We start from the raw sequence: 11,517 nt of genomic DNA, 5'->3' as shown, positions 1-11,517 counted from the left end.
TTTTCTTTTAAAGCTTACTTGCAAGTCATGTTCTATAGGCAATGTTCTACAAGCTAGCTTTGGTAGCGATTAATGTAACCTTTTGAATAATATTTGCTATTCACACAATTTGCATTAGATGTTTAAAATACCATGACTGAAACAAAAGTTTATTGTACAGACAGTCAAAGAGGCTAAAAAGATATTTTAGAACAATCATTGAAAGCCTTTACTGAATCATAGTCACTTCAAGTGTTGTAAAGCAGTTTTCTACAATCTTCAGCTTTTCTTCAGAAAGCAGGTTTTCTTGCTTCAATTGTCCAATAAGAGCTTCCAAGGACCTGAGTCTCCCCAAAGTTTTTATCTCCTGCATTTCAAGTAGAGTGATCTTGGAGTGGAGCTTTGAAATTTTTTGCCAAAGGTGATCTCTGTCTATGTCTTGTTTGCAGTATGAATGCTCAGTTTGTAACACTTCACTTCCACCATATGCATTCATATACATAGATTTATCTGTTTCTGTCTCCTCTGTGTCAAGAAACTCTTGCTTAATAGGCAGGAAAGAACTATTAACTATTTCAGACTCTTCTGGACTCTCAGATGGCACAATGATGGCAATGACAGATTCTTCACTTCCACTGAACTGTTCAATAGTTTGTGTGACTGTACTCAGTAAAACTGCATTTTCACCCGTTGGCTGTACTTCAACAGAACAGCCTACAACACGAGAGTTAGGATTTTCAATTGCATAGTCAGTAATTGAACCTAAAGCATTTTTCAGTTTCAGAGATGAATTTAAGTAGTCAGGGTCTGTAAATTGCAAGACTGTAGCTGTACAACCCACTGGATCCTCTACAGAAGTATGAGCACTGGTAGCTTCCACGCTCTGGACTGTTGCTGCCATTAAAACAGGATTAGGTTGATGTATATGCTGCTTAGATGAATTATCAAGAATGACACTGTCTGCCTGGAAGTCTTCTCCATCTTGAAGTTGCAGTTTTTGAATTTGTAAAGGTTTACTCAGTGCAGTTGAGCAACCTACTTCTGCTTTTTCATCTACATTTTCTGCAGTTACAGCATTTTTCTTTGGTGTACAAGGTTCAAGTGATACAGATGCCTTCTCTGACTCTATGTTTGTATTTGTTTCTTGCCAGACTTCTCTCTTCATCTCTTGTGGGGTGTTCTGAGAAGAGTCTTTTCCCTGGAGAAAAAAACCCACCACAAATCCAACCACCTTGTAACTAGGAAATCACTTGAAAATTAAAAAAAAAAAAAGGGGGGGGGGGCAAATCTCCTTCTATAGCATGGTACTGCCTAACTAGTAATTTAGATGAGCACCATTTAAAAATTACACCAGAGACCTGAAAATTTATGTAAGTGTCTTTCATAACTTTGCTTCAGGTCCTAAATGTTGAAATATTATTTTACAGCTCTAAAGGCAATAGCAGTTTTTTGCCTTTTTCAAATTCTAAGGAAGTTTAGCAATTTACACAAGTCATGGTAATTTTAAAAACACTTGAAGAAAAGTGGCTAGAATCTCGATTACCACCTGAAATGTATTAAACATATGTGTATTAAATATACACAGTACGAGATTTTTGCATTAAAGATGCAACAAAGTTGTTTTAGCCACTTTTGGCAAATTTTTAGTCATGTGGTCCACCCCAAAGAGAATTTAACAACAAAAAAGATTATGAACGCAGGCTTGCAGAACAGTGAAAACACAATCATGCACAAACACACAGGTGGATTTTTAAACAAACAATTCAATTCTGACAACTAAACTTCACAATCTGGCAACTAAACTTCACAATTCTTAAAAACTGAGAACTATTTTTACTATTTTTTATTAATAGAAATTTTAACAGAAGGATAAAATTTTAACAGGACTTTAAACAGAAACTGTTACTGAAAAAGGGACAATATGAAGTTTATCCTTTTTTAGCCACCTTGTTTTCCCCTCCTCCACATAAACTACATCACCATATGATTAACATTTAAGATCAGTATCCAAACAAGCTTTTTGGTATGTCAATCAGTGAAACAAAAATACACTAACACTGAGTGTCTTAGTTTTTTTCTAGTAGGCTTGATTATGAAGAGAGCAAGATGCAGAATTTGTACTCATGTGAGGCCTGTGGACTAGGAAGCAAGACCAAAAAAACCCAGAACAAAACAAACAGAACAAGGATGAACCTCAACTTTGCTAACTAAATATAGGTCAGGCAAAAAAAAAAAAAGGCTGGGGGTGGGGAAAAGAGGCCAGGCTGAAGAAAAAAAGATGATGATGGAAAAGATAATTTCAAAGTGTATATTCACAAAAGTATGTATGCAGCCTGAAGTACCCTAAATGCATAATACTTAGTAATTTGATTTTATACAAAACTTCAGTGTTAAAGGGCTGAAAAGTTTATTAAAAAAATAGAATTAATTTGGTTACCTTTATCTTTTCAAAGGTGATATTTAACATCACACCAATCTTAGGGATTTTGAGAGAATGAAGGATTTCCTTTTCTCTGTTCTACCAGCAGCTGGGAAAGGCCTTATCAGACTAAATCTTTTAACTAGAGAAATCTCTTACAAAATAAATTAGGGAAATGTCCCCCAAATCCTTGCCTGTCAAAACGGCCATTAAGGTTGAAAGAAAGGCACCAAAACACGTCTCTGGATAGAGCTGCCTGAAGACCTTTATTTTCATTGAAAAGCTTCCTTGTCTATCTGTCCCTGCCCTCACACTCTTATGACAGTCTTCAAAATAGAAATGCTTGCAAACTAATGTAGAATGGTTGAAATGCAGGCAACTAATGCTGCTCATGAGACAGAAACATTCTTTACTTAGAAGAAGAAATAATTAAATCATTAAGCACTTCTGGGAAGATATCCTTCACTTGGTCCGTAACACAGAAAGCAAGGTGCTGGAGATCAATACACAACTCTCTTTGCTGCTCTCAGTTTTCCAAACCAAGGGTCTATAGACAAGTGTTAAAGGCAGCTTGGGACTTTAGTTTCTTGTTCCTCTACATTAACTTGGGAACGTAATAAGAAGGCATTCTCCCCCAGAATAAGGACAGCTCTCTCCCATGTCTTTGTGCCTATTCAGTCTATGTAGAAACTTTGGTTTTGGAGCAACTACAGAACCAGTGGCCAAGTCAATGCATATTGCTGATGGGCTGAGGTCGTCAATGACAGGGTATGTGCAGATGTTTAGAAAAGCAGACTCAGAAGAAAGTAATGCCAGAGAGAGAAGTGAGACCCCAGGGAAGTAAGTTCACTGTATCACAGATATTAAGAACTGGCATCTCTTTTCTTTTGATAGCTAGGAAGTGATGGATACATTGAAAGGAAGCATATTCTTTTCCCAAACTGCATAATTTTTTCAAGGATTTTCCATATATATTGCTAATGCAAAAATAATTTACAGAAGCCATGGTATGTTCTTGGCAACACCACTGCATAAAAAGTTTACTAGCTTTGTAATTCTACTGTCCACCTTTGTAGGTGGTACTATGACTGGCCTATGGTCACATGCAAAACAAGAGAGAATAAAGAGGTGGGCTCCTGAGCTCTTAGGTGTTAGAGAGGTTACGGGCAGGAAAGAGAAATGTGTGGTTTGAAACTAATACATTCCAAAGCCAGTATTTATGTACAGTTAATAGAAGGCCTTAAAAGAACATTAAAATATTAATTAAGAGTAATTGCACAGGAAAAATATTTAAAATCACAACATTCTCACAGGAAATTAATTTTGTTATGGGAAATTTCCTATAGGAAATGCTTCTGCAATTTCCAATTAAAAAAGATATTGAACCTCCAGTCAAAGTATGGGAAGTTGTTCTTCCTTTACCCTATGAAATCACATATTCATTTTGTGTCAGTCCTGTTGACAAAATATTTTGCTGGACAGGAATTTTATTTAAAAAATAAAATATGAATATATTACAGATAATTAGAACATCTGTATTACACAAATAGTTGGTTAGCTTTGTACTAAATAAAAAAGATAGGAATACATTACCTCATCATCTGGGGAAGAGAAAATTGTTGGTACAGCAGTATGTTTCAAGTATCGTATACCCCATCGCACATCAAGGGAATCGGGGGTAAAATGATCACTACATAGAAGCTGGTGCTTACTTGGAGTCCATGCATCTCGTTTCATATTCCGCAACCATTTCTCAAGTCTCTCTTTATCATGAAGTGGAAATCTTTTTTAAAGCAGTTGAAAGAACAAACAAAAACACAAACAAAAAAACCTGTTATTTTTTTTTTCTTGCTTCTTTTTAAATAAAGAACATGTCATTGTTCCTTACAAGGCAGTCTTTCCTCACAAAAAGATTAAAATAATTGTTTCTAAAAAATTTAAATATGAAATGCCAGTCAGGAAGTCAGTTATTAATACAATAAGTATCCAAATTATTTCTAGTTGGATATTTGCTCCAGAGTTCAGCGGCATAACTTCTATTGATTTCTGCTGGCCAAATGTTTCAGAATCCATGGCCAAGATGTTTTAAAAGGCTTCATCCTGCAACATTTGCTCAGAAAGTAGTCCTGCTGAAGTCCAATGAAATACTCTGACTTCATTTAAAAAGAGTTAGGGCTGGTCCTCATTTTAGAAATAGTATTTGTGGAGCTTTTTTGTCTTACTAGACAAAAGTACTAGCAAAAACTTTTGTCATGATTTTTTGTTTAACAGAGTATGTCTTAATATATGTCACACTTTGGATTATCTTCTAACTTGGAAATATGACTATTTCCACTGCAGGATTTAAATCTTGTTCAAAAAGTAAATACATGCAAATGCAAAGCATTTCTATATTTTGTGTTTCAGTAATTAAGCTTTCTTACAGCATTGAGAGCTCACATAATATTATGTAATCTGTAACTATCTTTTCAACCACCAAACGTACTTGAACAGGAAAATTAAGAGTATACACATTCATAGAAAAAAATTAAATCAGTTTTGAAACTACATGCAAACGGTCAGACAAATTACATGGGAAAGAGAACTAAATTAAAAGAAAGTGGGTGAAGATACGTAATTTACTTAATGAATCACGATACACAAATTAAAGGGAAATTAAAGGTTCATTATAATGCCTGTACATTCAAGTTGTTATGGTAATGGCAACATGAACATTCAGACCACTCTTGGCTCTCATCTCTTACCAGAGAGGTATCAGGGTATTTGTAATGTGCTTAGAGGTTTCTCTGGTGCATATCAAGTTTCTTTCAACTCTAGCATATAACCACATATCATATACATAAACAATAACATGAATTCTGAGCACTGTTAAAAAACTACTGTTAAGAAAGCAATATTCCTTAGAATCATGAACAATAATAATTAAAAATTAATAATCTATGCTTTTGTGTATATGTAATTGTAAGAGACAGATTCATGTGGTCATTAAACCTGACCTGATCCTAACTGTAGGATGTAAGTATTAGCTGTTGGCAGTATGATAGGCAACAGAAACATCCAGATGTGAACAAGTGCCTACAGCCTCTTTTCAAGAGCCGTTGTGTTTTACTCCTGTCATGGTTTAACCAGCTAAAACAACCACACAGCCATTCACACTCCACCCCACCCCACCCGGATGGACGAGAGAATCAGAGAAAAAATAAAGGTAGAACTTGTAGGTTGAGATAAATACAGTTTAATAGGATGGAAAATTATAATGATGATGATGATAATAATAATAACAAGAACAACAACAGAATCATAGAATCATTTGGGTTGGAAGGGACCTTTAAAGGTCATCTAGTCCAAACACCCTGCAATGAGCAGGGACATCTTCAACTAGATCAGATTGCTCAGAGCCCTGTCCAACCTGACTTTCAATGTTGCCAGGGATGGGGCATCTACCACCTCCCTGGGTTACCTGTGCCAGTGTTTCACCACTCTCATTGTCAAAAATGTCTTCCTTTGATCTAGTCAAAATCAACCCTCTTTTAGTTTAAAACCATTACCCCTTGTCCTATCGCAACAGGCTCTGCTAAAAAGTCTGTCCCCATCTTTCTTAGAACCCCCCTTTAAGTACTGGAAGACTGCAATAAGGTCTCCCCAGAGCCTTCTCTTCTCTGGGCTGAACAAGCCCAACTCTCAGCCTGTTCTCATAGGAGAGGTGTTCCATCCCTCTGATCATTTTTGTGGCCCTCCTCTGGACCCACTCCAACAGGTCCATGTCTTTCCTGTGCTGAGGGCTCCAGAGCTGGATGCAGGACTCCAGGTGGGGTCTTCACCAGAGCAGAGCAGAGGGGCAGAATCACCTCCCTCGCCCTGCTGGCCATGCTGCTTTGGATTCAGCCCAGGATATGGTTGGCCTTCTGTGCCATATGGCCATACGGCCCACTGGGCCATATATCATCATCATCATCATCATCACAACAACGACTATGATAAAAATAATGATAAAACAATATACAAAACAAGTGATGCACAGCACACACCACTCGCTGATCAATGCCCAGTTAGTTTCTGAGCCACAGCGCCTCCCCAGCCAACTCCCCCAGTTTATACGCTGAGCATGACATTGTATGGTATGGAATATCCCTTTGGCTAGTTTGGGTCAGCTGTCCCAGCGGTGTCCCCTCCCAGTTCCCATGCACCCCCACCTTCTTACTGACAGGCCAGAGCATGAGAAGTTGAACAGTTCTTGACTGCTTAGCAACAACTAAAAACATCAGTGTGTTATCAACATTATCTTCATCCCAAATCCAAAACACTGCGCTATACCAGCTACCAGGAAGAACAGTAACTCTATCCCATCTGAAACCAGGACAACTCTCTAAACAGAAATGGAACATACCTAACTCCATTTCTCCTCCCTTAGTTCTTTTTTCCTTTTAATTAACAATCAGTTCTTTTGGTTATGCTTATTACCATATGTTTATGGAACTTGAATGCACAAAAAAATTGGTATTCCAATACAACAGAAGCTGGGGAAAGAGCCTAGAGTGCCCAGTGTCATCTGAACACTATGAAAGGCACCAATCAGGCAGGCTATTTCTTGGCAAACCCTAGATCCCACCCTCAAATCCCTGAAGCTGCAGGTTTCCTCCAAGAGCCACAGACAGCAATGACTCTCTTATGTGGGCCCACAGTGTTTCAAAACTGCAAACTTAGCCGATTTTTAGAGAAAGGTACCTGAGATACCCAATAGCAGCATTACATAAATTATACAGCATGCCCCATAAGTAACAGAGCTTAGCCTAGGATGTTACTACATAGGTCCAAAGGTGGCTCTCAGCAAGACGATGGCCTCCTTCAATTGAAGGTCACTCCACCAATGACACCCTCTCCATGTAGGGCTAGAGAACATTTTCTTCCACTCCTGTTACCCTTGCAACACAGCACTCATTGCTTTCCCCACAGTCAGCCAGCTTCAGATGGGAAAACAAAATAATCTGTAGTGAGAGACAATGTATGATAGCAAAATTTATTACTTTAGCTTAAGGGCAACTTTGCCAAAACCTCTTCCTGCTTTAATAAACCCTTACTCATCAACAGAATCTGTTCTCTGGTGTAAATGAGACACAAAAAAAAGTAAAATGGAAAGAGGAAGTGGATGAGTTTATTCAGGAGCTGCCACCAATGCACAGGTCAGAGAGGTGAAGAAATAAAACAAAGGCAGGCAGTTAGACCAGCTGAGGTTAGATCACAGTCAAAAAGTTCAGAAGGGGCTCGGACCCAAAACCACAGAAGAGCACAGGATGTCTCTGGGGTGGTAAGAGGCAAGGGACTAAAACCTGCAATTCACATCAGTAGCAGTTGCTAATGTAGGGCAAGAGATGTCTATAAATCAAATCTCAGCACCCCTTCTATGGGACCGTGGTACTTATAATGCAGCACAATTCAATGGCTAGATAAAACAGTTGTGTTTTTGCAATCATCTTTATACTGATGCCATACAGTTCAGTACAAATATGTATCAGCACTCAAATTTGTTTTGATCATCCATGTGACACATTTTCTAAAGCAATATAAATAATTTATTTCCCCTTGTTTTAATGATTTCTTTTTGATGAATCACACATTAAGAGACACGCCAGGAAAAAAGAGCTTTCCTTCAATTTAACGTAAAATCTCTTTCAAAGCAGTCTTCCTGTGGGTCTTCCTACATAGCCTTCCTGATTTTGGAACAACAATGACTACACAGCAACTGACACACACTGACAAATTAGTTTGAGGTACAAATTTTACCAAAACAGATTTTGAGGCTAGTTGTGAAATTTACTCTTCAGATTTTTCTTAAATGCTACAAAATTCCTTCTGTTGACAAATGCTTATCATACTTTTATTCAACAGAAACGCATTAATATTTAGTTACTTCCACTGTGCTCCCCTCAGGGTTGAGAAACACTGTTTTTAACTCACCGTTCTGGGAATCAACAGCCACGTAACCGCAGCAGTACAGAGGTTACCGCAGGCCTGGGATGGCGACTGATCAATCAGCTGACCAGATAGTGCTGTGCGGCCACCATAAACGGGTGTTTGGCAACTGATCCGGTTATCTTCCAGCTAGCTCAGCTGCCTCCAAACAAACCAGCAATGCCTCTATTGGCAGTGCAGGTAAGATATAAGATAATTGCCACTAGAAGTGGTAATATTTAGTTTTAAAGAATCAGTGAGTATTTACTTTCCTACTCTGTTAGGCCCTTCGCTTAGCTTGCAAGCTGTCAGACAGAGGATACTCATGAAGTCCATGCCTTTGCTGAATGCTTGCCTTGCTGAAACATCTCTTCCACAAAGGCAGCCATGCTTGAAAAAACAGGGGTAACCGGTGCTACTCAGCTCTAACAGCTAAACAGCCTCACGGTTATAAGCGCAGATTTTATTTTTTAATCCAATCTCTTTGGTTTTCACTTCATGAATCCTCTGCACCTCTCCCCCCCTAAGCAAGTACCGTCCGTTTTCGCGGAGGGGCGATTAAATACTCAGGCTCCCGACCCTTTTTCCCGACACCTTTCCCCCCTCACAGCTGACAGCGTTATTTCCCTCTAGCCGCTGGGGACCAGGCTGGGTTCAAAGGCGGCTCCCAGCCCCTAAAGTTAGTTTCTCAGCCATTTATCCCCCGCCCGCCCCGGCTCCTGAGGGGCCGCTAAGGGCCTCGCCTCACTCGGGGTTAGCCCCTCTGGCGTTCGCCATCCCCAGGGCCTGCGCTCACCCAGACCCTGCCGCCCTTCCCGGCCACTCACGGGTAGAAGCTCAGCTTGCGCTGGTCCCTGGCGCTTTGGCCCCCTCGGTTCTTGCAGCAGGACGCGGCGCAGTACCGGGGCATGGCGGAGCGGAGTGGCCCCTGCGCGGGGCGGAACCATCTGCTCGGTGGCAGCGGGAGCGCGGGGAGCGGAAGTCACGGGGACAACGGCCACCGCCTCCTGCCCCCCACCCCTCACATACGGGGAAGAAACTCCGCCCAGCAGCGGCAAGCAGCAAGCAGTGTCCACCCCATTGCGTCACGTCACGTGGGGCCGAGCGACCAATAGCGCAGCGCTTCGTGTAGGAATCGCTGTCGAGACCGAGGGGGGAGCGGTGGGGGAAGGTTTAGCGCGAGCGCCGGTGGTGGTTGGGCGGGAGCGGCGTGCGGGTCGCTGGGAGGCAGCAGCCTCTGTGCTGGCGGCGGCGAGTGAGGACTGAGGTGAGGGGCGCGGCGGGGACCGGCCCTTCTCCCGACGGGGAGAGGGGCGGCAGCGAAGGGCCTGGGCCGCTGTAGAAGGGCTTGGGGGAGGCGGAGGGGTGCCGAGGTAGCTGGAGGGCAGGCGGAGGGACCAGAGAGGTTAGGGGGCGCTGGAGCGACTGGGGGAGGGGGGCTGGGGACGGTGTGGGAAAGGGCGGGGGGACACTGGGACACGGTCTGGTTGATTTATTTGCCCTTTGGGCCACTCTGGGCTCTTATTTCTCGCTAGGCCCATCTGCTGTGGTCTTTCCCAAGCCTGGCCCATTTGGAGGTGGGACAGCGTCACTTCGTGTCGCTGGTATCATCTTGCCGAGGTCTGGCTCGGACTCGCCTTGTGGTACGGCTCTAGCGAGGTTCGTTAGGGGTCTGACTAGGGAGGGTGATACCAGGGAAGGCTCTGTATCGTTTTCCTGTTCTCCAGAGCAAGATTCAGGAGCCGCCTTCTAGATTTGTTTTCCGATCAGTATAGCAGAGGCCAAGAAAAGTACAAGCCCTGGAGTTTGACAGACTTTTCTGTAGCTGGCTGTGGACTGGGAGACTTGCTTACTCATCGTGTTAGTTGTGATATGAGAACCAATGGAAAACTTTGGTAACTTTCTTACTACTAATGAATCGTTCGCAAAAATAATCAGAATTCTACTGGATAGTGTGTCGCAATTCGTGTAATCAGAGCAGTAGTGATGCTGTGGATTTTCTGAGTGTGGGAGACTTCATAAGTATAAGTGTATACCTAAGATCTTTGCTAATTTCAAAGAAGGATGGAAAAGGGCATTTGCATTGCAGGATGGAAGTAGCTCCTTATTTTCTGTATGTGACAGATTTTATTCCAGGTGCATCATCCTTAAACATCATTGTTGATAAATCAATAGAGAACTGATTGAATGTTATCACTTCTATTTTGTGGGATGAGCTTAATGTTAAGAAGTATATAGAACTTCACAAATTCTGGAATGTGTTTTAAATAACTACTGTACATAGCCTGGAAACTGAAATTTATCTGTCCCTTTTTGACTGAGAAAAAAGTTAGGGGCAGCAGGGCGGAGGTGAGGCATTTAGCATGTTAGTTAATAGTAGCAACGCTAAGATGCTGACAGCATGTAAAATAGGTATTTTCTCAAAAGTAAATTCAATAATTGATGATCGTGTCTAAATATAAGACTATGTCTTTGTGATAACTTTAGAAGTTTAAAATGCTGCTTATGTTGGCATTTCATTTGTATTTGATTTTCATTTATGTTTCATTTTATTCTTAGAGTTTCATTGAGTTACTCAAGGAAGGGCGCATTAAATTGTCTACATTATTTAAAAAAATAGCAAAACTTAAGTACTGATTGCTTTTCTTTTTTCTGTTTAGAAATCCAGATAAAACTAGGGACACTATAGCATACAACTGCACTATAGAAATCCTAATGTAAAACTGTAGAAAAAGGAAAGCTTAGGCGTAATTAATTATCAAGAATAATAGAAGTTGAGAAGGTTAGGCACAGCAGAAAACTTCAAAGGACTGCTTTGTTCTCAGGCTCTGATGAGCTTGGGAGTTATAAAAGAGGATTTGGCTCTTAATGAAGGATATAATTTGCTCGTTTTGGCTCTCTTCAGTGTTTAATAGTAGAAGCAGGGAGGTTAGCCTTAAGAGAATGCAGCAGGTGATGATACAAGCATGATGCAGGTGCAGGGAAATAAAGTGAAATAAAAACAATCTCATATGTGAGATGAAGACATAAATCTGTATCTATAAAGTACAAACAGGAAGAAAGCCCTGAAAGTGTGGAAGGATGTACGTGTGTGTACTTCTCGGTGCCCAGGTGGCAAAGTGTCAGGTTGGTGAGAGAAAATACATGGAAAAGCCTTCAAAGACTTGTAC

General features: G+C 40.9%; 1 protein-coding gene across 1 annotated transcript; it reads right to left on the bottom strand.

The window, feature by feature from the left end:
• Positions 1 to 208: 208 nt before the first annotated feature.
• THAP5 (THAP domain containing 5) lies at positions 209 to 9,257 on the bottom strand (the record flags this gene model as incomplete). Its single annotated transcript, XM_082012321.1, has 3 exons — positions 209 to 1,177; positions 3,992 to 4,181; positions 9,175 to 9,257. 3 exons carry the CDS (start codon positions 9,255 to 9,257, stop codon positions 209 to 211), a joined length of 1,242 nt encoding a protein of 413 aa, XP_081868447.1.
• Positions 9,258 to 11,517: the final 2,260 nt, after the last annotated feature.

The sequence above is a fragment of the Phaethon aethereus genome (assembly GCF_964289735.1).
Source record: "Phaethon aethereus genome assembly, chromosome: 1".
NCBI lineage: Eukaryota > Metazoa > Chordata > Aves > Phaethontiformes > Phaethontidae > Phaethon > Phaethon aethereus.
Note: the sequence above shows the minus strand (reverse complement) of the source record. Positions and strands in the feature narration are given on the sequence as shown.